This window comes from Anticarsia gemmatalis, chromosome 4 (assembly GCF_050436995.1).
Source record: "Anticarsia gemmatalis isolate Benzon Research Colony breed Stoneville strain chromosome 4, ilAntGemm2 primary, whole genome shotgun sequence".
In the NCBI taxonomy this organism is placed as follows: Eukaryota; Metazoa; Arthropoda; class Insecta; order Lepidoptera; family Erebidae; genus Anticarsia; species Anticarsia gemmatalis.
Genome location: NC_134748.1, coordinates 2,098,709 through 2,125,755, shown reverse-complemented (window position 1 = coordinate 2,125,755; position 27,047 = coordinate 2,098,709). Strand labels below are relative to the sequence as shown.

The following is a 27,047-nucleotide window of genomic DNA, read 5'->3' as shown; positions in this document are numbered from 1 at the left end:
GGGCTCAAGTTATAAGTGACAGGCAAAATTGCAAGAATTACCGTTACAAAAAAAGGTATGTTTCCTCAAATTATGATGTTCGTATTTATTAGCATTTGTTAAAAGTATTGTGTTATTTCTTTTATTGAGATAAGCTTACAAAATAAATCTTGGTAGCAGCGGGAAAGTACTAGGTAATTGTATATTGTATGGGACGGAATGCTTGGAAATTGTGCATATTTTGACAAACCTTTTAACCAATTTTTTGTCCTTCTTTGCGTTACTGTCTACGATGCTGTGGATGGTTGGAATAGAATTGATTTTCCAAGTTCCTTACTTGAAACTTAATTGGTTCCTGAATCTACAGTCAGATACAAAGATTGATTTGACACGCTTCCAGAATGTGCCACACTACAGCTGGCGGACTCATGAGAGAAAATACTTATAAACGTCATATTCCGCTAAACGCTCCTAATACCGCTCCTACCTTGTACCACACAACACACACCCTCTTTCATCGATCATTAGCGGACAATGGCTAATCTAACGCGTAGGGCCACTTCATCACACGAGATCGAGACGATAATTAACGTGTGGTGTCGCTACTCTGCTTATTATGTTACGCTATTTGATGAATTTATTTGGAAAATTCGAGAAAAAAGAGCTTAAAATGCACTTACACTCGGTCTATTTAGCTAATATAATATAACAACATAGCAGAATATAATCAACCTATGTGTAGATTAAAGGGTTTCACAGAAAGTGAGGTCCTAAAAAAGCCACATTATTTATGTCAGATTGGATCTACTATTCACAATCAAACTATAGGCTTTTTTTACTTCTTTCATATAGTTATATATGAAAGAAGTAAAGAGTATAGTTATTAGGTGCATGGAAGGAACCTCCCCTCGGCGCGCCCTGAAATCAGATAGACCGGAATGCAGGATCTATGCTGGCGAAACCTCCCTAAAAATGAGTGAGTTATTGACTACTACAATGATTATGTACCTAAGAAGAACATTTTGTATACGAGACTGTTAAAACATGTTCACTAAATAATTACTATACTAGTATTTAGTCAATCCAATGGTTAAAAACAAAATCGTTCTTTTACAATCATCAATCAAACACAAACGAAGTCAATCTCAAGTCCTATAATTCACATCCAAGTGGCACAAAACGAAGAAGAAAAACGTCTACCACTTAAACTTTAAACCGTTGTAAGTGAGACGGTTCACACTTGACCGGTTCCTAGCGATTAACAGAACGACCGCAGTTTGTAGTGCTTCGTTTTCGCACTTTTTTTTCACTTTTTTCACTCGTTTTTTCACTTTTTTTGCTCTTTTTCCAACAGTTTTTCTTCCATTCCTAACAAAAAGGTGTAATCGCTTGGCGTGTTACTTTTTTAATTTCTTTTCTACAGCGCTTAATTAAAATTGAAAATAATTATAGGGCTTCACTCGAATGACAAATGTTTTTGATTAAATCTTTTTTTGGAGAGAAAATAGAATTGTTTGTTGCTTGATATTTTTCGGTTTAATTTCGTAACAGTACAAATACTTTTTTAAACTTTTTACGCCAAGCGGCAGCTGATGAGCCACAAAGATTTTGGGACAAAAATTGCCTTTGAATCTTCAAGACCATATTTTTTCTGTTATGTTGTCTTCTATACTATATAACTCATAATTATCTTTTTTAGGTCAGATAGTAAAATTGACAAAAAACTGACACACAAAAAATAAGGCTACGTATCCTTATCCATCTCAAAAAATCCTCTATTTAGTTTCATAGCTCCTACTATTTTACTCAAACCATCAATCGTTACGTCAATCACTATTGACTCTAAACAAGTCTATAATTCTTACAAAACCCAGATTGAAATCCCAGTCTTCACTATGCCAGCCATCCACCAATGTCCATTTTCCACCCATTTAGAACATCACCATGCAATTAACAATACTATAAAAGGTCTGGACGATAAATAACGTCCAGGGAACAAAGAACCTCTTTTTTTCAATTTATTTTATTCTAAGGCCTTCCATTGAGATCGTCGAGATTGATGAGTATTTTATTTAGGATTCTATTGCTGACTTGTTTTTACTTATTGGTGGAAATAAATTTGAAACACAATTAATTGATAATGACGATGCTAATTGACTTTTTCTTTACTTTTTATTATGTGTCTGCCTGAGTGCTAAGATTGGTCATCGTAGAAGCAGTGCTTTAATTATCACTGATGTAGTCTATTTATTTTTAATGAATTAATAATGTATTAAAATATGCACTATCTGCACTATACATTCGACAAACATTGTGTTGTTTTGCTGGGTTATTGAAGAATTACTTTGTACAAGTAACGAAATTATACTTTTTCTTGACACTTTACAGTCAACCATAATAAAATTGGACCAAGTTATCAAGATACTCAAATAACACGCTACTTTTATGAAAACTAAACTGACTTATTACAACAAATAGTTATTAGTTCCTTCTTCTATTTGGCATACATTCTAAACCATACAATATCACCAATAAATACAACCACTTGTTCCAGCCGTTATTAATAAGAGTCGGCAATGACTTCAATTTGGGTCAAATGATTCTAATGACGGCGATCAACTATCATATCATTGGACGAGCTGATGAGAAAACTACACACTTCCTAACTGTTTTGGACGCTAAGATGTTGTTTACGATGTTACGGAGTTATGGCGGACACAGACAGTACAAAAATGTATCATGGGAGGCCAGAGGCCACATTTTCTTCCTACAAATGGTTGATCTCACAATCAAACGACGACCAGTAGGATTTTTTGTGACATTACTTAAATCATTACTACAAAAGTAATGCCTTTTTACTATTTAAGTAGTAAAACTTTGACTGCCTCTGTGGCGCAGTGGTTTAGGTCGCCACGCCGATACCACTGAAACGGGAGGTCGTGGGTTCGATTCCCACACGGGACAATTATTTGTGCGATCCACAAATAATTGTTTCGGGTCTGGTTGTGCTTTGTGTCCGTTGTTTGTATGTTTGTAAAAGTCCCCGCGACACAAGAGCAATTCTTAGTGCGGGAGTTGTCTTTAAAAGAAAAGAAAAGAAAAAAAGAAAAAAACTAATACTTTGCAACACGTATTACTTATTAATCACAAGTACATTAATTCTAAAGTTACTTCACCTCAAATGATGTCCTAAAACTCCAAATAAGAACACGGATGTATTCATAGACATATTTAAATTTAACAAATAATCAAATCGGATACAATATATACCTAGTACCTAAACATGTGATAAAGTTATGGCATAGATGTTTTATAGGCCTCAAAGATCAGTTTTTGGGCTAGAACAAGAAACTGAAGTAAATATGTCTAGGTAAAACATGTTTTCCGCAAAAAATCCATGTACAACAAAGACCATACAAAATCATATAAACTAACCCAAAAGCTCTTAACACAATTGGTTAAGTCCACAACGAGACCTAAACCTACATTTCTAAGCTTTTTTCCCTCCTCTCATTAATCTAGACCTTACAAAACAAACACAAAAACAGGCAGCTAGTACAAATAGCTGGTAAAAACAAGGTTCATTTATCTTTACACACACAGGTGTGCTTACGTCACGGGGTAAAGTGGCGCCCTCTCGCGGATACATGAATCTTTGGCAAGAGGTAACTGATGTATGGATGGTTTTAAGACATGGTTTGGACTGAGAGGATGGGGTTGTTTTAAGTTAAGTTTTTTTCTAAAATATTTTGGCAATGTATTTTGGATAGTTTAATATGTACTATCGAACAAACTGAATCATGACCCACCATGTGCTCATTTTCTAAAACACGTCTATATACACGTAGGTCGAAATTGGCTTGAACCTACGTTTCCTTGGTAATGAATTTGTTATCTGTCATTATTGCGATAAATCTTTGTGCGCCAATACAATAATGCTTCGCTACCGTTTTCAACAGGCTCCGTGGCGTAGTGGGTTGATGTTACGACTGCGACGCGTCAGGAGTGGGTTCGATACCCACTTAGGACATGGTTTATCCGGCCATTATAGGAAATAATGTAACTATAAAAATTAAAATAATATAGGGTAACCAGCATAATTATTACCCGGTTAAGGAATTGATACACAATTTTGGTCAAAAGTATCTTTATTTAGTAAAACATTGACATAAACTCTATTATAAACGCAACTTAAATATTCTTTCTAAAAGAACATCAGTCCTTTGTGTTGTGTGTGTTTCAATAACTTTATACTAATTCGATATAAAACACTTAAAAACCAGAAATATTAGCGAATACTGTTAATTCAAATGTGTTATCCTTAACAAATATTGCAACAAACTTACTTTTTCTTTTCGAACTACACACCTGTCGCAAAAACGTCGGACATGAGTTCTATAAATTAAAAATGTTACCAAGATTCTAAAAGTGACATATATGGCAATTAATTTGAACTGGTTACTTTAGAAATTAAAATAAACGTATTATTCCTTAACATTGGCAATCACTGTATGATGGGCAATGACTATAGTGGTTACCCTAATCATTTCACAGATTTCTAAATAACGTGCTATTTGATATTTGACACAAATTGGTTTTTTCGTAGTGAAAAGAGTTTTGACTATTTACATTCTAGATTCAAATTAAGAGTGATTTATCGAAAACGTATCTACGTACTGTAATAACAAAGGTCAAAGTTGTCTGTAGTCGTAATACATCATAACACATTCGTATGCATGTTTAAAATGTCCTAAGTGCAACTTTGACGATAGAGATGAAATTTTTACTGTTTTGACGGTGTCAAGCGAATTATCGGCAAAATGGGTCATGATTCAGTTGGTTCGATAGTACATCAATATGAAATTTAATATGTACGTAAAACGCAGCCCCTCCTATTACTTAACGGTTAACGTGAGAAAACTATTGCATACAAGTATACCTAACTCTACTTACATCTTTGGATATAAACCAACACCTAATATAAATAAGATAAATAAGACTTTATATTGCGTATATAATATACCAAAATGACAGTTAAAATGTACTAAAAAGTGTTCAAAACATAAAAGTAATCTGCAAGAAAACACAAAAAGAATCTCTCCGGCGGGGAATCGAACCCCGGTCTCCCGCGTGACAGGCGGGGATACTGACCACTATACTACCGAAGACTTGTTGATCATCGTCGAAATTACCGTATACATTCAAAAGCGTATGACCTTCATGTAAGTAAGATAACTTTGAATACGATTTTGATAAAATATAGTAAACACACCCAATCATACAATTCATTGTTTACATTTCTGTGATAATAATAATTATTCATTTAATTCGAAGATAAAGTTATATTTGAGCCAAGGATCGTTTGCAAATAAAATATGTGAAGTTGATTAAATAGATTTAATTTTAGACTTCTCAAAAGACCGCACGTACTAGAAATCTAACGGTCTGTGCCCAGCAGTGGGACATAGAATTTGGCTAAATAAATTAAGATCTAGTGCCTGCTATGTGTGGATACCTATTATATTTGTTTGTCTTTTTGTCTGTCATGTAATAAACGTTTTGACGGTTTGCGTTATAGTGTATGAAAGTCAGCGCGTGGAAAAGGTCGATGCAATTCGATCGAAACGTCGGGTAAGCAAATAAGTTATCCTAACCTTTAATTTTCAATCACGTTTAAGACCTGCTGCTAATATTAGATGCAAGAGAGCTAATAGCAAAACACTCACCTTATAATAATAATTGTTTCCATTGCTGTTATTATAGGAATTATTATACGGATTCTGATTATAACAGTTGTTGTAATACATCACAGTAATAATCACAACACAGCAGTTTTCAATGATAGAACACACAAACACACAAACACACGGCCACAAAACTTGTTTGAGATAATATTATTAATAATTTTATCAATACTATAAAATATTATAATCGTGAAATTTATGTTTCGATGGATGTTTGTTACACAATCATGTCAAAACTACTGAACATATGTTGATGAAATTTGGAACCTATATAGTTTATAAACTAGATTAACATATAGCATACTTTTCACTCCGAAAAATATTTAAACTCAGACAAATTTGCGGGTACAAGCTAGAACGAAATATTATTCCTAGAAGACTTTTTTATCAAGCTAATAATATTTTATGATCAATTGATCACGACTGTTTCAAACACTTAATAAGTATCAACTAATCTATACTATCGTTAACGTTTAAAGTCACTACTCATTACTTGACAAAAAAACGTAAGTCTTGGCGTATTTTTTGCTAACATGTTTAATACACGCACATACACTTTAAGAACTTAGTAATTTAATCATCTTTGAAGATCTTTTTGCGTTATAATTTGGTTTGTTTCGTATTTAGCTATTAGTTTTTCCAAAATTATAGCTTTATCTATAATTACGTAACGTAAATTAAAGTATTCACTGCTAAAAGTACTAGTAGAGCTATTCGCGATTAATTTTTGTTTTATATCCTTTTTTAAACAAATCTTTGATGACACTTAAAGTTTTCTTATTTAGCAAAGCACAGTCACCAATTGATTTACTTAAAAGAAGTTACAAAATTTTCTTTCAAAATCAAGCATAAACTATCACTTTAAAGTCCTCTACTCAACAAATATTCTTATATCACAATTTCACTGCGAACATCTGCGCACGCGCGAACAACGTCACTTGTTAAGAACTACGGATGCGCGGGAGTTTGTATATGAACTGAAGCACACTACACAATGACACTCAATTAACATGGATAGAGTAGTGATGGATACAGAGACTACTTGATACTAGTGGAAATATCGAGTAGCGATGGTCACAGACACTTCTTAATGCTAAATGAGTAAACTATGCATGTGACAGTCCCTTTTACCTGTAGGGTAGTAGTAGTAGTAGTATTATCGACAATCTCTCCAACAATTTTGTATGAAAACCTAAGCAGCAGGCAGTAACTAACAGTTGCCGCAGGGAGTATTTTTGCTGTACATTTTAAAAATCAAGCTCTTGATACTCGATAGTACTGTTTGTAAAGAATCGTTCTACTGGTCTACATTCATCAGAGAATATACCTGAGTAAAGAGGATAAGGTAGCTTTTGATAGTCCCTGAAATATACATAGTTGCTGAAATTCAGTATGCCAAACGAGGGGATATCTTAAGTCTTAAAACAGTTTTAGAAAACGTTGAAATAAGAACAAAACATGAACTTTTATGAGTACTTTACCTTTTTTTTAGCAACGCCTTACATAACATTTTCTATAATTTCTATAATCGGATAATACCATCTTCACTATATATTTATAGCTGTCTCTGTACTAACTGTTTGTCTGTTTAAACATTTACATAACGTCCCATTGATATGAACAAGATCATTGTGCACCATTTGTGTTGCTATATTGCATATAATACATACATTAGTACGTTCCTCTATTGTGAGCGCTGTTTATGAGCTGAATCATTTTAGATTGGTGTTTCATTACCGATGATTGACTATTCTATTGGTGTAGGTAGGCTTTTTTTTGGTAAAGAGTTGCTTGTGACTGGTGTACAGATGAACTTTGGATTATCGATTAATTGATCGAATAATGAGATCGACTTCCTCTATCAATTTAAATGTTTTCTTTTAAAGGAGGCTTTGGTGGTTTCGTATGACAAGATGTTTAGATGAGAATGAAGCAAAATAATGTTAGTAGGAATTTAAAGAAGTAACGTTCTTTTATACCATCTATATTATACTCATGTGTAAAAGGCGTGATTTTTCCGAATTTCACATTAAAAATTAAGTTAGTAATATTGGTCATAACAATTTACAACCAGACACAAAACTTGACTACCTAACCGTTGAATCCGCAAAGAATTGGCCCTATGAGTATGAGTAGTTCCACAGCCCAATAAGTAGCCCAAATTATCATGGCAATGATTACCTTGTATTACCCATTGTACAGGATATAAAATTTTTTTCTTAAAATACCTAGTAAGTGTGGGTCAATGTGGTCAAATAACTGCCCAATTTTTCTATGATACTGCTCTCACATATACGATACTTTCCAAAACATATAAATCTAAAGTACTTGAAAACTTCAAAGTTATAACTTAAAGCACACGTCATCGCGTCATCACTTACTAAAGTTACCCCACGAACCCAATTTGACTAATGGAAAAACAAATTTCGCAAATGGAGCCCTTTGATGGTGCACCCGACGTCCCTGCTCATCCTGTTATGTTACGCCTTGATAATACGTTTGTGTCGGATTAGTACGAGAAGGATAATTAGCTGGATTTTTGGATGAGATAAAAATTTGAGGATATGGGTCGCTGAACACAGGATAGGAGTAAACGAAGAGAGATGCAGAATCAAATATACCAAATTAGTTTTATTATTGTTAGTTTTGTAGTATATTTGGTGCTTCGTTGAAATAGTTATTATTTGTGTTCAGTCTATTGCTTGAAGGTTAAGTATTAGGTACCTTTTTGCGGGGGTTAAATCCCTTCCAATACCCGTTTTTCCGGGGGAAATTCGGATTAAGTGGTGTTTCTTTTAAGAAACAACCCCTAAGAAAGGCCCTAGAATCTAAACAACTACTCCAGTGCAAGTAATAGGTAGCTACAATTGTGAAGTCACTAGTAACCCAGAAATGATCATTATCCTAAAGTACGTAATCATAAAGGTGGAGGAAAAATTGAGGACCCGCAATTTGTCATCGTTCTTGCATGAGGATAACGAATATTATAAACCATTATTTAAAAACTACGCTTATTTTATGTTAACTAGAATTGCAAAAGTTTATTTTCGTTGAAATCTCCCTTCATCTATATCTGAAGGGCAAACAAGCAAAATATTTTAAAAACCAATATTTTCATATCACAATTTCCACCCTCGAAAACCATTATCACGCGCATCCCCTAAAAAAATAAGCAACAGCCTTTGCCTATTATTTGTACATAAATCGAGGTACAAAAACACTATTTTGGCCACGGTCCAACGTGTAGGGTACCGGAATTAATTACTGTATGCGCCCGACAGATGGCGTTGGCCGGCAGGTGGGCTGCGTTTATCATACAACGTCTAGGACCATGAATATCAGATTATATGGGGTTTTATTAAAAATTGATGGCGTTTTTGGCGAGTTATTTCCCTTGCGCATTGTGGTATGATTTTGTGTTTAGTTACACATGGGCTTCATTCGTTTTGTCAAATCTGCATGTTGAATGGTCAATGTTCAGGCTTGTTAGGTATGCGGCTTCCAGTTTGTTATAAGCATTAAAATAATTATGAATGTATTTGCAGATTCAGTATTAAGTTAAACAAATTAAGTTTTATAACAGTTATCTATACTATCTATACTAATATTATAAAGCTGAAGAGTTTGTTTGTTTGTTTGAACGCGCTAATCTCAGGAACTACTGGTCCGATTTGAAAAATTCTTTCAGTGTTAGATAGAACATTTATCGAGGAAGGTTATAGGCTAAATATCATCACGGTACTACCAATAGGAGCAGAGTAGCAATAAAAAATGTTACAAAAACGGGAAAAAATTTTGACCCATTCTCTTATGTGACGCAAGCGAAGTTGCGCGGGTCAGCTAGTAAATTATAAACGTTTAAGAAACAAATGAGAATCAAAATTGTTTAAGAGGTTAGATGTCCCTCTATTTTATAGTTGTAGAGAAAAGCACAATCAAGTGTGTGCAAATACAATTAGGAAGTCAAACAACGAGTAGTACAGGTATTTATTACAGTTTTATTTTCTCAATACCGTTGTACTTAGTGTCTATTTTTTGTACTGTATGATTGTGAAAGTCTCCGCGACACAACTGAAATCTTATAGAGGGAATGTATCATATAAAAAAACTATAACAACTCACACGAAATATTTTAGATAAACCAATTTACCGCCCAATTTTAGAGCACGTATTTCAACCACCAACAACCTTTTAAACATCTATAACTCAAACCCACACAAAAACAAAACATTTTCTAAACCAATTATTCATTGTGGATCGATATTTTAATCAAACCACAAAGCATCGACTGTGTCCAATCTGTTAAACGACAGTTATCTGCGTGATTGATTGCATTTGCATGTAAAAAAACGCTGACAAAATTCATCAAAGCCTTCTCTATAGGGCGACAAGGGGTAGGGGAACAATGGACTAATAATGCCGAGGATAGTCCAGGGTAAAGGCACAGTATAAAAATCAAATAATTTTTTGACTAAAAAAATTTTTTGACTGTGGTAAAGGTGAGCTATTTTGGTTCAGGATAAAATAATATCATATAATATTATTGGACAACTCACACACGGTCATTTGATTCCAAACTAAGCAGAGCTTGTACTATGGTAACCAAATAACTGATAAACATACTTATATACTTCTAAATACATACTTATATAGATACATTATCACCCAGGCTCAGAACAAATACTCGTGCTCATCACACAAAGATTTGTCCCGGGTGGGATTCGAACCCACCACACGCGGCGCTACTAATAATGCTATAATGTACGGCTTCAATAATTTTAGACACATTTTTGTTTCAAAAAATGCTAAAAGTACTCCTACCTAGCCTCCTAGTATAAGTAGTCTTCTGGTGACAAATATATTATAAAAAAAATTGGTAACAATGTTGGTAAATCTTGGTTTTCTCTTACATAATACTTAATAATCGTTGAAGTGGTAAAACAAACTGAGAGAGAGTTATAATTTTTCTTTGAAATACGGATGAAAGAAAAACGGCACTGATGATAAAACCATTTTCCTAAACAAAATATTTTATTATTCATACACATAAAGCATAAAAAGCTTATCTTATTCCACTCCACAAAATCTCAAAATGAATTCTGTATAAAAAGTATAAAAAATGTCGTAAAATGAATTCAAGGAGTTTTTATTATGATGCCTGAACATTTTCTTCTAGTCCTTAAATTGTAATATGGGTGTTTGGTCACCTCACACGCACTCTAAAATCGACAAGTATAAGATGAGCTCTGATGTCTCTGTTAAAGTTCTATTTTTAGGCTTATTTTAGAACATTCAAGTGACATGTGGAGGTCAGGGTATATTGGTTGTTTTGCTAATAAAAATGTATACCTATGTTGTTGTCACAGGGTCGTATTTTATGCATTATCTATTGATTACGGGCAGTTAACTTTTATTTTGCTTGTTTATGAGTACGGGACAATCTGAATAAAAAGTTTATTTGATGGACTGACCGCTTTATGGGTAAACGAAAGCTTTGCAATTTGCATGGATATGGTTTGAATTTATTATACCTTTTGAAACATTCCTTTGCTTAATTTTTTTTCGTTACATAATTCTTTACAAACTGATCATATTTTCGAATATTTTAAGGCTCACTTATATAGACAGCCAGGTTTGTTCATCTTCTAGTAAAAAAACGTCTAGACCCTTCTACTATAGCTCGACAACTTAATAGTAACTTAGCCTTAGCATCAAATTTATTTTGTTTTTAAGTATTATGTGTACCTTCGCCACCCTTGAACTTTGCAAACAAGGATTTTCTATAACTAAATTGTTGGACTATTACTTATCTAATAACATATACGTTAATTCCTAGACTAGATATCTGCATAGATAAACATGTTTTTTATTGGCAAACACAGCAGACTTCCGCATTGGAAGGCATTACATGCAATGAAGGATTTTTATAGCCCAAACGAGGAGACGCCAACAATCTCCGAGATTGGATTTCATTCAAAACGCCTCTTATGGAGTCGAACGTCGTGATCTTGTGTCATTTGGTTATGTCAGTGTTACTGAACCCTAGGAATAAGGTTTTAGATATATACTGGTAAAGAGTAAAAAAAAATTGTAATTGTTATGTTTAAATGTTGAATATTGGTTTTTTGATTTGAGTTTTTTTCATGGCGTCTATCTAATGGCTTGTTTCAATATTTAACTTGCAGATATAAAATACCAATGTTGCCTATAAAATCTTAACTAATTTCGGCAGACAGGACTAATTGCCATACAAATTATTGTAGTGTAAGCATAGATTCATTAGGTAATCTACATTTTGCCACTTTTGAACCATGCCTGAAATTACATAATAAAACAAATCACTGCGTTCCTAATCCCAGATTACCTACTTAACATTCTTAAACCCATAAATGAAAAAGAAAAAAATTAAAACCAGCTATCGTTCTACTAAGTACTGTCTTAAAAAAGCAACTGAAAACAATTCCCACAACTTGCAGAACCAGTGTTTAGGCGAAGGCAACAAATCCAGCCAGCCTCTGGACTTCCGGACAAATGAATAGATCGGGATAGCAATCTTTATGGGCTCGTGGCAATGGGCCAAGGAACCACAGAACAAGAGGCCGCGCTCCATGCCAGAGAAGTTTTACTTTATCAGCTCCATAGTGGAAGAGAATACGGATTATTTTTTACGGAATAAAGTGATGTAGTAAACAAATACGTAGATTTTACAGATAGATTATTAGATAAGCATTAAGATTAGATTAACATTAAAAAATACGTGAATAAAACTAAAAGTTCACGGACCCACTACAGTTTTGGTCTGATTATAGTAATGATTAAGTCGGTCTTGGGGTGAATTGAACTGTAAATACCAATAAAGCCATAATTTTTTTTTACGCTAATGTTACTGACAGTTAATTGCTTATTTCTTACAAATCTTACTTAATTACAATAACATACACTTGAACATTTAAAGTGACTACGGAGTTCAATGGACATGGTGGATGGTTATTTTTGAGTAACTGAAATCATATTTCTAGTCAGTCCCTAGATCTTTTTCCAGCAACTACAGAGTAAGATCTTGGATCCACAACAGTTAAAATTTTCTCTAAAATGAACGTAATGTAACATTTGCAAATATCTCCATATGTCCAACAAAACTTCCCCTACTAACTCCAGTACATTTTACACGCATATTCCCCATGTAAGAGGCATTGCAAAATAACATATGTGCCACTTAAGCTAATGTTACACTGGCAGACATCCACAGTGCTCTAATGGGGGATTGTCATTACCTACCTTATGGTACGTTATGGTGCTCTATAAATGGGAATTGGAATAGGTGTAATCTTAGAATAGGCTGTCTACTCTACGCTTAATGTAACTGTCGTGACATATTTGTCTGGTTTGAAGGCACTACACACTATATAATATACTAGCTGACCCGCGCAACTTCGCTTGCGTAACTTAAGAGAGAATGGGTCAAAATTTTCCCCGTTTTTGTAACATTTTTCACTGGTACTCTGTTCCTATTGGTATTAGCGTGATGATATATAGCCTATAACCTTCTTCAATAAATGGACTATCTAACACTGAAAGAATTTTTCAAATCGGACCAGTAGTTCCTGAGATTAGCGCGTTCAAACAAACAAACAAACAAACAAACAAACAAACAAACAAACAAACAAACAAACAAACTCTTCAGCTTTATAATATTAGTATAGATTATGTTTTCATCTGCATAATTCATCATGTGAGTAAATAAAACATCATGGAGAATACACTTAAATAAAAATAAAGTTTAATGACATCATTACAGATGAATGCAATGCATGCATGTTGAATGTCTTTAAGATTCTATATCTACAGTTGGTGTAGGTTCCCAATTAATTCAGACATACTTTATATACAATTAATACGGCTGTATATAGTCAAGCCCCGGCTTACATATTTATTAAAAAAATAGCTTTTACAAAAATCACATTCAATATTCACGTTAATCTAAAAATAATAAAACCAAAAATAAAATTTAGAGGGCCAATTTATTAGAGTCAAAAGAAAAAACAGCAAACAAAACACATATCCAAATGAAAACCAAATTGTATGGAGTTATTCCACTTTCTTGAATAAGATAGAGTCGTTGGGATCGTTTATATTAATCTTTTTCTTCGAACCAGTAACGGATCCAAGAGTGGTGTTCGAAGGCTCGTCGGTGGGCGGCTGCTTCGTACTCCTCATCCTCAAGTCCAGAAGAACAAAGACTATAAACATCATGAATAACACCAAGTAAATCATCCTATGATGATCCTCAAGTACTGATACTAAATAAGAAGCCGGATTCATCGTTTCCTTAAATACTTCCAATCCCATCTGTTAAAATCACCCGTAAGAAATTTTGCTGTATTTTTTTTATTTATCTTTTGCAAATGTTATAATTTTGATAAATTTGACAGCAAAAGAGGAAAATATATTGACATTGTCAATTCGAATTTCTTCTAAAACGGTTTTCTTTGATTGGTTGAAAGAGGTTTTTGTACTATCGGAAGAGTCCACAATGAAAACACACAACTTAATAGGACATTTACGATGTTTCTACGCAAATAAGACATTATAATATATCGTTCAAAGGTTAATAATTCCAATTGATAAACCTAACAAAATATCTGTCTCCAAATTCAGCAGTTTATATCCATTTGGTAACTCCAAACTCCCCGAGAACCATTAAAATTTCTTCCAGTCTATCCAAAGTCACAAATCTCGAGCTCCTTTCACCGCAAGAACCTAGACACGGAGTAAATTGGCCTTAGCCCTACCATTAATATTAATAAAGCTATCATTGACGAAGTGAATGGAGCCCAAAATCTGTAGCCCCTCTCAGACACCACATTATCGGAAAGCGATTTGCATAGTTAAATAGCTGATTGCGACCATGTTCCTTGTAGGTCTAGAATGTGGAATTTTGAGACTGCGGTCAGGAGTAAATTAAACTGTTCTAATGATTCTAAGGATTTTCGACTACCATTTAAGGCGTCTAGTTAGGAGAAATATTACGTTTAGAACACATGAGAGAGAGTGATTCAAAGTCTCTCGAGGATTAGTTAACAAATGTACTTTTATCCAATAATAAAAAATGTCAAAATGAATTTAAATTGATGTTTCATAAACTATGTCCGACATTGTAACGTAACGTAGAAATTAACTTTGTTGAACTAAACAATCTGATAGTGATATACAGTTGCACAGATGTTTTAGTTCATTTGTCATTATAATAAGATTTAGAAATACGCTTTGAAATCCGAAACCATTATAAACACTCAGTCTACATCATTCACAAAACTTTTCAAACCAAAAAACTAAATTACTCTGGCACTTTTACGTCGCCACAATCAGTTCCATCCATCTTCCAATTTCCCCAACTAACCGTGGGAGCGGCCACAAATCCTGGAACCGTTTCCAAGCGTCATAAAGCAAGATGATAATAGAAATTCATTGGTACCACACGAAGGACGATTTGCTCAGAGAATCTCTGCAATTAATTCCATTTAACGTCTCCCATTTGCATGTCTGGATTGCAATAACTTGGTGCAGACGGTTTTTGGGATGTTTGGATTCTAATGTAACAGGAATTTTCATTTTAATATTATGTCTCTCAGAGAATTAAGCAGCTACTACGTTATTGTTCAGCTTAGTACTAATAACTTAACTCAATTAATTTATAAAATACAACCGGTACATTCTGTTAAGTATGTCTTTGTATATAAACAGACCCGAACTTCAGTATTCTTCAGAAAATTATCAAAATATATTAAAATAAATTTTCCATTTTCCATGCAAATCCGAAAACTAAATAGTTGAAATTTGGAGTCGCATACACCATCTTTTGTAGTACATATATGTATACTACATAATATACCAGGGTAGACAACTATTTTGAGGATAAAAATAATGCCACCATTCTAAGGGGGAGAAACATAACGTCTTCTACGTCAGCAATATTTTATCATTTAAGATAAAGCCAAGTCTACTCCCTAAAGACTAGTGACGATAAATAAAATAAAAAAACTTTAAAGCCACTTCATCACGTTATATCCTTCTTTTGAAGACAATCTCGGGAAGGCTTTCAAAAACAATTTAGTCGCGACTAAAAACGTATTACGCTGCATCACTCCAATTATATGTGAGATCAGAGGATTTGAGGGGAAAATATGGCTACCTATGACGTAATGTGTTGATCAAAATATTGTACCATAAAGACTCTTTGAAACTTTGATGTAATGGAAAAGGGGAGTTTTTTCTAATGGAGTAAGTAACTTTTTTGATATTAATGTATCTGTTTTCGAAGAAACCTTTTTTGGTTCGTATGTATGTATCTTTTTTGCCAAGAACTAAAATCCCCATTTTATTTGATGGATGTAGTAATTTTCTTATCGACATAAAAATATTAAGAGATTTCTGGGTACATGTTTTTATATTCCATTAATTTCTAGCACAAATTTAGAATTTTTATTGGTTTAATAGTTAATTCTGGAAGGTCGTAATACGACTTTTTAATTTTAATTCTCTTTAGTCGTGCAGTAGTCAGGTTTATTCAACCAATAAACAAATAAAAAATCCTGGCCAACTTTAACACGAAAACGCTTTCAGAACAGAAGTATTAAAGTTTTAAATGTGCATAAAGATATTACAAAACAAATTGAAAGTTTGAAAGAAAGAAAGATTTTTGACAAGGGTCAGCTGCGACCGTGCACCGGTGACTTCAAATTGAATACGTCCCACAACTACAAAAGTTTTTGAAAGATTTTGCTATGGCTGAATTGGATGCCAAAGTTTGATGTTTGTTTTAAAATATCTTTTGTTTATTTTTCAGAAAGTTTGATTTTAGCTTGCTAGAGAGCATCGTATTTTTTAAATCGTTGTTATGTTTCTGATGTTTCACACCCTTACCTTTCCTACCTCGAAACAGCTTGTCTATTGCAAACGTTAATTTCGGAAAAGTTAGCTAAATACATTACATTAAAATTAAATATCGTTTGAGTAGACCTCCATAAATGCTAAGGTAAATTATTTTCTAATAATCATACTTAAAAAATATTTATTTAAAATAGCGCCACCTACCTTATCGCCGTCGAACTTCTCAGTCGGCTCATCGTATATACGGGCTTCGCGTTTCTCCCGCGAGCCGCGCCGCGCTAGCAGCGGCGTTTGGGGAGGCGACGCTAGCGCCAAACTATTCCTAGCGCTTCCTGGCGGAGACTTTATGAACTCGATCTTCCCACCCTCTACACAAATATTTGGTGTCAAGGGGTACATTGGCGACATAGCTACGTTTGTATTCGCCAAGTGGTTGTAATGATTTTCTTCTAGAGGGAGATTCTTAGGTTTATTTTTCTTGCGATACGTTGAGTCGTATGCAAGAACTTGTGTCTTTTCTTCAGGATGCACTTGCCGCACTTTCCCAGGCGGTCGGTCAGGTGGCTCCGGGGAGACGTTTCCATCCGTCCCCGGACTTTCATCTCTTTCGTTGTTTGATATTCTGTAACAAAAATAAAGACAAAGTTATTTATTTGCAAAGAAAAATATTTTGGTTTAAAAAAAAGTTACATTAAATAAAATCTGGCGGAATAATGCGGAATTATTGAATTGATAAAAAAGGCCGTCGCTTAAAATATTTTTTTTATGCTACGTTAGTACAGTGTTTATTCTAGTAGATGGCGTTAGTAGCGCAAATTACTCAGTAAACATGTAAGAAAAATGAAAATATACATTTTAATCAATATTTATTTTGTTCTTTTTTCATTCGTTTCTTTTAAAATACGTTTTAGACGATATGAGTGAACAAAAAGAGGATTATCATGTTTCTTATAGTAGTTATTCATCAAAACCCTAACTCGCGCTATTGACATTTTTCTTTTCGTAACTATATATACCTTGAGAATCGCTCGCTCATTGGAAGTGTGTTCTTTAGTGTGATGTTACCAATGTACTTAGATCACTAGCTTTCGTTAGAAGGTCTTACAACGTGACGTCACGCGGTCGTTGCAGGCAGAGCACCTTGTAAATTGCGCCGCAGACGATCGCCCGCGCGGCTGCGACGGACTCGCAGCGCACTTTCCTTGGGCTGCCTTACAGAACCTTACGCGGTTTTAGTTAACTCGTTAGCTTAGCTCCGGTTAAATTGAGCACTTCCATACTATGGCGGCGAGAACTCTCGATTGCCAGTTTTTTGGAGCGATTGAAACAGAAATCAATGTAATTAATTAATAGTACACTTAGATATTTTAAACATAGATATTAGTCTACATTACTTGGCAGCATTTTTACTATACTTTTAATTCGCGTATTATTAGGCGAGATTTTGACAGTTATTCGCTTCATTTATCGAAAAGAGGATAGTCTTTTTCAGGCCAATTTCGCTTCTACACGGATGTGTAAGAAGCGAAACTGGCCATCACTTAGTAAAGTTCCGAAAGTTTTGTTTTGAGTCAAGAAGCAAGAAAAACATGGTTTATGAATGCTTTAGAACAACAAAGACTCCTTGACCACCAAAACAAATTCATCTTCTAAGCAACCGATTCAAATTATTAACTTAAACACCTCGGCCCTTAATACTAAACCAGTTTTTATCAAGTAATAACATGATAATCATCTCGAGTAAGATGAGGAAGCTAGCACCTATGTCAACAATGTGGATGTTGTTTACTTAACGTGCTCATTAACAAGAGAACAAGATGTTTAGAATAAGGGAGCGTATTAAATACTATGTTAGGTGGTCGTTTTTGGATAGATGATAGCTAGGTTTATTTTTGCAATGATTACTTTTCAAACTCTTTGTGAGTAAAATGACGCGTGTATTACAAAAATACACGCATAATTTTATGAGGTTACTAGCTGACCCGCGCAACTTCGCTTGCGTCACATAAGAGAGAATGGGTCAGAATTTTCCACGTTTTTGTAACACTTTTTACTGTTACTCTGCTCCTATTGGTCGTAGCGTGATGATATAAAATATCCTTTTTTTTCACGAAAAATATTCTCAAAATTATTTATCTCTTAATATAACGAAATCGCGCTAAGGCATATCTGCCATTAAAACAGTTGCCATGACAACGGAATTTTGTTAATTCAGTGTCATTATAATATTGAATATTCGCGACTTCGTTCGCAACCTGAATTTTCCCGGGAAATGCGTCATTTTCCCGGGGTAAAAAGTAGCCTATGTCCTTTCTCGGGTATCAAAATATCTCCATACCAAATTTCATGCAAATTGGTTTAGTAGTTCAGGCGTGATTAAGTAGCAGACGGACAGACAGACAGAGTTACTTTCGCATTTATAATATTAGTATGGATTTCATATTTTGTATTTAAAGAAGGGTGGACCTATTACAAGTTCCACATGCTACAGCTACACATGTAACGTGGGTTAAGATGATGACAATGATCATCATTGAGTGACTACTGGTATTTTGTACTTTACATATTTTGCTGGGAAACCTTACGAGGGACATGTAAAGTTTCTGGTTTTTGAATTTTGATTCTGAATTTGACTACAAATATGATTGCGATCTAATTGAGATAATCTTTTAATTTAGTTAAAACATAGTTAAAGTTAGACCTTCCACGAACAATCCTTCACGCTGCAGTTATATCAATTTGAATGTTTAATTTGACCTATCGTAGAACTTTAGATTGTCTACCGAGAACCCACAATAATTCACACGCTATCAGGTTGCGAGAATTACTAAACTTAAAGGAATCTTGGTATTCCTATAGGCATTATTGCAGTGGGACAGTCTACGGTTTAAAAAAAGGCATATAGTATGTGGCAAAAGAATATGACATTGATCTTTTAAAACCTGATGTTGATACATGTATACCTAACACATGTTTTAGGACGTAAGGCAAAACTTAAGCAGGAACATCATGTTTTTGTGTTTTTAATTAGCAACAAAAGTAACTTTAATTTCAGAATGTTTGGTACCAGCTAGCTCTACTCCATGCTTAAAAAGTTCTGTGACACTTCGATAGGATTGCAACTTTTTCAATCAGTTTCATATTTTTTTTCTGTGCATAGAAAAAATAAACTAGGACACGGAAATAATAACTTAATTGGTTCTAAAAACGTACTTCAGCCATTTGTAGGTCAGCAAGTACTTACAATAATCTCTTAACATAAACCATGACAAAGCCATGACCGTTTAACACTACCGGTAGTCGGAACAAGCATTAAGTAGGATTAACTAAGGGCGCACCTTCACTTGCGCTTGCTGTGTCCAAACACTTCATTATCAAGGGATTAACTACAAGATTGTGTTCCGCTTTTGTGGCAGAAGTTAGTCTAAGGTCGGCTTTATTTTGTTTGATGTTACTTTGTTTGATGAAAAGGTTATTATGTATGTATATTCCGGTTGGTTGATAAGCCCTTTCATAGCGAAAAAGAAATTTTTAGTTGGTAGTTGGAAATTATTATAAAGAGGTCTATTTATGGATGTTCTTTTAGCTGTACCTAGTAGTTGTTACTATGTAAGAAATGTTAAATACTACATTTCCTCGACTTGGAAAATAGAGAGAAAATTAATAAGTTATAAGTAAATACAATTTTAACTAAAGGATTGACCGAATATACTGAGCACGCACGATTTTTTTGCATTTTTTTGTATAGATTTAACTTAATCATATCGTAAATATTGAGTTATAAGATAAATAAAATCTAAACTAATATTTAGGTCGTCTTTTCCAAACAACTTATTGACATTCGCGCTACTAAATCCTTTTGTCAATCGCCTTTAAATAGTAACAGCAATTCATAACATTTTATATTCAACAACTTAATGACTCCTTCACGGTTAACCATAAATCATTCACTCATAAAACTAATCCGTATCATTCGTTCCATTCAATATAATAGCATGTTTCGTTCACTTAATGTCAATCGTAGCCGTCAAATGAATATATTAATCTGGCAACTCCTGTTTTGAATTATTTAATTATTGTTACACTAATTGCTTTGATTGATGTGTGTGCTGAAGGCCATCCGTATAGATCTACTAGTACAGTTATGTGTTTGTTTGTAGTATCTCAAGGTTAAAACGACTAAACTGATTCTAATAAAAATCAGCAGGGTGATAGATTGAATTCCGGTGAAGGGGACTAAGAAAAATACAAGCGGATAGAGCCCTAGACAAAAGCAACTGATATTTTAAATTTAAAAGTTTGTTTGTTTGTTTAATATACATACAGTGACTGTGTGGCACGATTGTACCTAAATAATTACCAAGAGAAAGACTACTTACTATAAAAATTAAATTTAAAGGGTGAGTAGAGCCGTCCATACAATTTAGTTCCTAATATAATTTGGTTCGTAATCATCAAAAACGTAAAATAAATATTTTCGTGTTTGTGTAAAAAATACGACATTTAAAATGCAAACATCGTGCCAAGCGATATTTTAAAATCGCAGAGTTTACTGAACAAGTGACCTATAAAGTAAAACGTTTGCCAAATCGAGATTAAAATTCGCTGAAAGGAATCTCACGAAGTCCAAGTGACTTGAGAACTTGGTTGGATGTTTAAGAACTTGTCGGATATTTCTTGAATTCGAATGGCATTTTGGAAATAGTTTCAAATGCTGTGACTCTCCATGGCGGCTGTTTGGCAAGGAGAGAGACAGCTTGTAGCGAAATGCGTATAGATGGGTGTAAATAGGTAAGTGAAATTCTTTACATTTTCTAGATAATAAATTACTGATAAAAAAATTATAATTATAAGAATCTAAACTGTGTGAAGCATAAACTTGATTTATTTGTCCGGAATTGCTGTAAGGCAAAGACAAAAAAAGTATTAAAGGATATTTCAAGTAATTAAGGGAAAGAATTTTCACCTAACTACGGCTTATCGTACAAAATGAACCAAATTATGAATCCTTCATCTCATTTGCAATTCACCAGACCGTCATTACAAAACCTAACTTATCTCAACGCATAATCCTAACCTAAAATATTCTGAAATGCAAAACTTTTCTACATTTCCATTCAAATTAGTTCATTCGAACTGTGAAATTGAGCCTAACGCCTCATCAACCGTCGTTTGTTTTTAAACAACTTATTTAGTTCACTCAATTCTAAATTCAAACTGAGGAAGGAAGCATCTTAAAAAATATTAAAAGAAGTTAAGTGTGTCAACTGTCAATGTAATATGAGCTCTATGTGGTAATGTTTGAGTGTAAATTTGAGTGGATGAGAGAGCAATATTTTCGTCATTTTATTTGTTTTATTTTGACGTGTTAGTTTGACCACGTAACATGTGGAAATTAACTCTTTTTGGTTTGTTGTCTTATAATTTAGCGCCAATTTTTATTTTAGGGTCGATTTCCCCCGTTAGGTAACTTTAATGCACGCATAATAAGAACATAATATATGGTAACCAGACGAGTGATAATTCAATGGCTAAGATATTAGACTTGCAATCGTATATCGTTCGAATTCTAAACCTATGCATTAATAGCGTAAAGAGGGTACATTTGAGATTGCTAATATCATAACAATATTAATTACGATCGCTAATGCAAAGGTCGACTTCCAGAATGAAAATTGAATTAGGTACGTCTTCAGTCTATCAAATTATTTGAATACAATACACCTTTATGTAGGTACTGTGTATTTTTTTTAACAAGTTCATACATTTCACAGTTCCATCACGGGTGACAGGGTGACAGATAAAGCGGTCAGCAGCGACATCAAAGGGAAGCCAAACACACTCAGTTCGGGACACGTGTGACGTCACACTTCCTGTTGCGGTTTGTTGACGCTAGATGGCATTAGCATCTGGGTTACTGGGAGAGGGAAACGGAAGTGCTTCGTTTTAAATTTGGAAAGCATTTTAAAAAAAATTGGTAATGTAATTAAAGGAATAGGGGCTTTTTAAAAAGTTTTTTGGCTGCGGGTCAGAATTAAAGAAAAAGTGCTGTTTGCGTTTAATGTTAATGAGAAAATTACTATTGACAAGATGATTGTCGTGGAAATGAAGTATGCAATCAGTCAATCAGCCAGTATACTAATTATCTGATTGACTGATTACTTACTTTCAAAAAGCAGGATTTCTTTAATATTCCTTGGTATGAAATTTACCACATCGACGTTTCTACTATTGGCTTTCCTAAAAACGGCAACGGACGTACGTAATACCACAAATAAACATAACATAACGACAAAAGTTTCGTGTTACACTCTAAAAACTTTTTAACTAATTATGACCAAATTTGGTACATAGAGAGATACTCGTAGTTTAAAACTTAAAATAACACAAAGGATTGACTGATTTGATAACACGCGAACTAAGTCATGACTAGAAACGAATTATACATATATTATGGGCATAAAATATACAAATATAGAAAAAAGTATAGAACACCAAAAGGACGCCATTTTCCGTAAGCTCTTCAACTGTAAAATTGACACTCACTTAACTGTTATTATAGAGTATTCATAACCAGTATCCCAATAACCTATCATTAAGCCGAATCGTAAAAGGACACCACACGAATAAATCATCGAGCCATTCAGCCAACCAACGATCGTTACTCGTTATTGCAACGATAACGATTATCGTTATTACTCGTTATGTCTCGTTATGCATCGTTGTCTGGCTTTAGTGTCACTGGATGATTGCTAGGTGTATTTTTAGAATTTGCAAATGAGTGGTTTATGGGTGCAGTGATGAGTATAAGTTACGGATATATTGCTATACCTTTATAGTGTAAGTATATTCTTTTATCTATTTTTATACTATCATGCAAAAAACTGAAGTGGCTTTTGAATTGTAGCTTTAAAACAAAGCGACCAATTTGAATACGATTTTTGGTTCAATGTAGTTCATTGACAACATTTCCTCAAACAGCATGTTGAAATAACCAAACCTAAAACATATAATTTTTTATCTAGTTTTGGCTATTGCGAATTACGCAATAGCCAAAACTAGATAAAAAATTATATTACGAAAACTAAAAGAATCGCTGCACACTTTCATCCCCACAGACTATTTATGTCGTTGTACAGACAAAACACCTCATTTATTTTCAAAAGCCTTTCGGCTTTCAACTTGAAACAATCTACTAATAACCATATCTTGTTAAGTTTATCGCAACTACACTCGTTATTTATTTCACACGAATGCATCATCTTTTAGGGTTAAAACTAATTAGAACTGTCATGGTAAAAGATAGGTGAAGTAAAAGCGTGCCATTGTTATAAGATGAGTAATTTAGGTATCTCTTGCGTCAAGAGTCTTGACTTTGAAGATTTTCTGGCGTGAAATAGTTTGTTGTGTTGATGCAAACAGCTTATAAATTATTTATTATGATTTTCATGTGTTGCGTTATGTATCAAAATTGCCAAAATTGGTCAAAACCTGCTAAGTCTAAGGCTGTATTTTAAACTCTGTGGTATTTTCGGAAATCATTAACAATCATCAGCGGTCAATTTACTTAAAACCTTATTGTATTTTTTACTGACAATTTCATGAACTATTTTCTTGAAATTTATACATAATTCTTTGCATTTATCATAAACAAACACACATACTGCGAAATATTGTAAAGTAATACACTAGCATTAAACAGTTTTACGTATTTTTTACTTAACAAGCATTTAAAACGCTTTTCAGTAAGCTTTTCATTTCAAAGTACATTTGTATAGAACTCAAAGGTTTCGTTTCTCAATTCAACTGAATGTCAGAGGCGCCCCACATAAGGTCAGGGGCGAAGGCAGAATAACTGCAGCCGCAGGTAGCTTTTGCGTAATACTGCCAGGGTTTCGTTGAATTCTGATTAATTTGATTGATAATATGAATGGATTCTAATTTATGATAATTTTCTATTGAGCTTTGCTGCTTTGTAGCGTCGTGTGAGGCAAATTAATAAAAATAACGATGTTTTTGACAAAAAAATGTCTAATTAGTGATTATCTATCCAATTAAAACTGAAATAAATGATTAAAAATAATAAGAAAAACTTTTTGTCTGTGAACCAAAATATTATTTTTAAAAACTATTATTTTTTTGTATACCCATCATCCAAATCTAAATTGGAATTTGTTTTAATCTCATTTTCATTCACGTTGCAGAAAAAAGCGGTATACAAACTTAAGGTATCAGATGTATGAAATATACCCGTTCATCCATACGCAATTATCAAACTTAAAATTGCGACATTTCTAATACTGTTACCTTTTATGCTTAAAACTCCGAAAAAAGGTGTCATAAATCACGTTTCGCGTAAATTAGCTACAAAAAATTTGACTCCATTACACTCCGTATCACAAAGCAACAGATACAAAAACTAGGTTAGCAGAGCACGATGGTACCACTACCAGCAAAAATAAATGTTCTTCACGATTCAACTTCATAAATCACAGCCGAGACTCGTTTAGCGGACCTTGAGCCAATTACACCCTCACCTACCCCCAGTTTCCACCCTCCATTTCACCCCCTACTTCCCGTTACCGTTTACCGTTGTCGTTCGGCACGATGTGTTTGACGTCATTTTGTGCAGTTGAATTTGATAGCGGTTATGTTTCAGCTTTTTTTTATTCTAGGTAATAAGTTGTCATATCTCCACATAGACATATTTTTATTACTTGTTCTAAACTGTTCATTTAAAAAGCGTTTTGTTTTGTTCGCGTGTGTCATTTGTTCGAGTTAATTCCCATATTCTTTTATACATTAAACATGCAACGCGAGAGTTTAAAAGTTATACTCGTATATTTTTTAAATACTTATATCAATACCTTCTAAACTAATTACTTTATCCACAAATTTTGAAACACATGCAAATGTATTTTCACCAGTTTCACCCCAAAATATGTTGTAAGATTTGGGGGTGAAATTGAAAAACCCAATAAATTACAGTAAACGAAACTAAATTTCAAACTCACTATTAGCCAATTCCCGTATCGTCTTCTACCGCATACCGTGACGTGCAACGTTAAAAAAGATAAAAGCATACACCCCAGATTCCACCCTCCTCATCCCTTTAGAAGGTAAAGGCCATCTGTGGCCTGCAGCAAAGGAAGATTAAACTCCATACTTTTGTAGGAGTTATGTTGACAGATTGTTCGTGTTGCTTGTGACGAGGTTTCTAATGGGAATGTGACTTGGTTTTGTTGCTGATGTAGTTTGTTAGGTATGTGGGCTACGTTTGATCTTTATAATTGTACATGAGATTGAGTATTTATTATTATAAATGCGAAAGTTTGGATGTAGGGATCGAAATTTGTTACATATTCATGGTAAAGCTATTGAACGGATTTAAATAAAATTTGGCAAACAAATAGCTTATAACCTGAATTAGCACATAGAATACTTTTATCCCGGGATTTCTTTTGACGCAGACGAAATCGCAAGGAGAAGCTAGTGCACTAATGTTATTAGTACAATGTTCTCAAGTGCTGAGGTTTGCTTTATGCAATTTTGTTAACTCATTCATATTTATATTATTTATAGTATCGATTTATCTAATCTCCCATGCTTACTCGTTTTGGACGTAATTTTAAACTTGTCAAATACGTCACCAGGCGACTGAAATAGACAAAATTATATATTACCTAATCGAAAAAACATTGATTGAAAAGCCCATTAGAACTTTGTTCGACCCAGGAATCGTACCCATAAAGTCATGATTTACTATCATTATAACTTAATTAACTAGTCAAGTTACTAATTAAATGGAGAGACATTAATACATTTTAAACTCTTGGAAATATTTTAATTTAGTTAATTAAACTGATACGTAACTAATCAAGAATATTTATAGTTAGACTAGTAATTGCCCGCGGAGTTGCTTGTAGGCCATTAGAAATACTTTAAAGGAAGTACGGTGTAAACCTATGATGGGTCATTAATTAAACCATGTGGTATGTTGAATTTAATTTATAATAAGGGTTAAGTATGCTATAAATGTTAAATATGGTTTAATTAAGATTTATTTTTAGTCTGAATATGAACAAGAACAATTTTATAAATGTTTAAACCGCTGGAGATTGGTAGATCACAAGACATAGTTTGATATCTATTGTCTTTTTGCCAGGCTCGGCATAAATACTAACTAAAAACATACAGTTATAATTACTAACTCGGCATAAATACTAGACCAAATAATGTTCTCTTTAAAATACCATGATTTCCGAAATTTTCGGTGCTGCTCTTCTGAGTACAAATTAAATTTGTTTTTATTAATTTAGTACTTTGAAAATTGTTTACTAAAAGCGTCTATACCGTCTTTTCGGGAATATACCAGCAGGCGCGCTTTTGCTCCCAATTAAAAAGATAAACACTATCCCACTGCTGGCCAAGCCT

At 33.7% G+C, this 27,047-nt stretch overlaps 1 protein-coding gene and 1 non-coding gene across 5 annotated transcripts in view; both read right to left on the bottom strand.

Moving 5' to 3' along the window:
* LOC142972194 (uncharacterized) overlaps positions 1–27,047 on the bottom strand; it is a 421,890-nt gene that overhangs the window by 244,902 nt on the left and 149,941 nt on the right. For all 4 annotated transcript variants that reach the window (XM_076113068.1, XM_076113065.1, XM_076113067.1 and 1 more), the window contains exon 2: positions 16,818–17,235. In XM_076113068.1, coding sequence (XP_075969183.1) covers positions 16,818–17,235 — 418 coding nt within the window. The remainder of the gene's footprint in view (positions 1–16,817; positions 17,236–27,047) is intronic.
* On the bottom strand, positions 5,076–5,147 carry TRNAD-GUC (transfer RNA aspartic acid (anticodon GUC)). Its single transcript has one exon. It is a non-coding gene; the product is annotated as a tRNA-Asp (tRNA).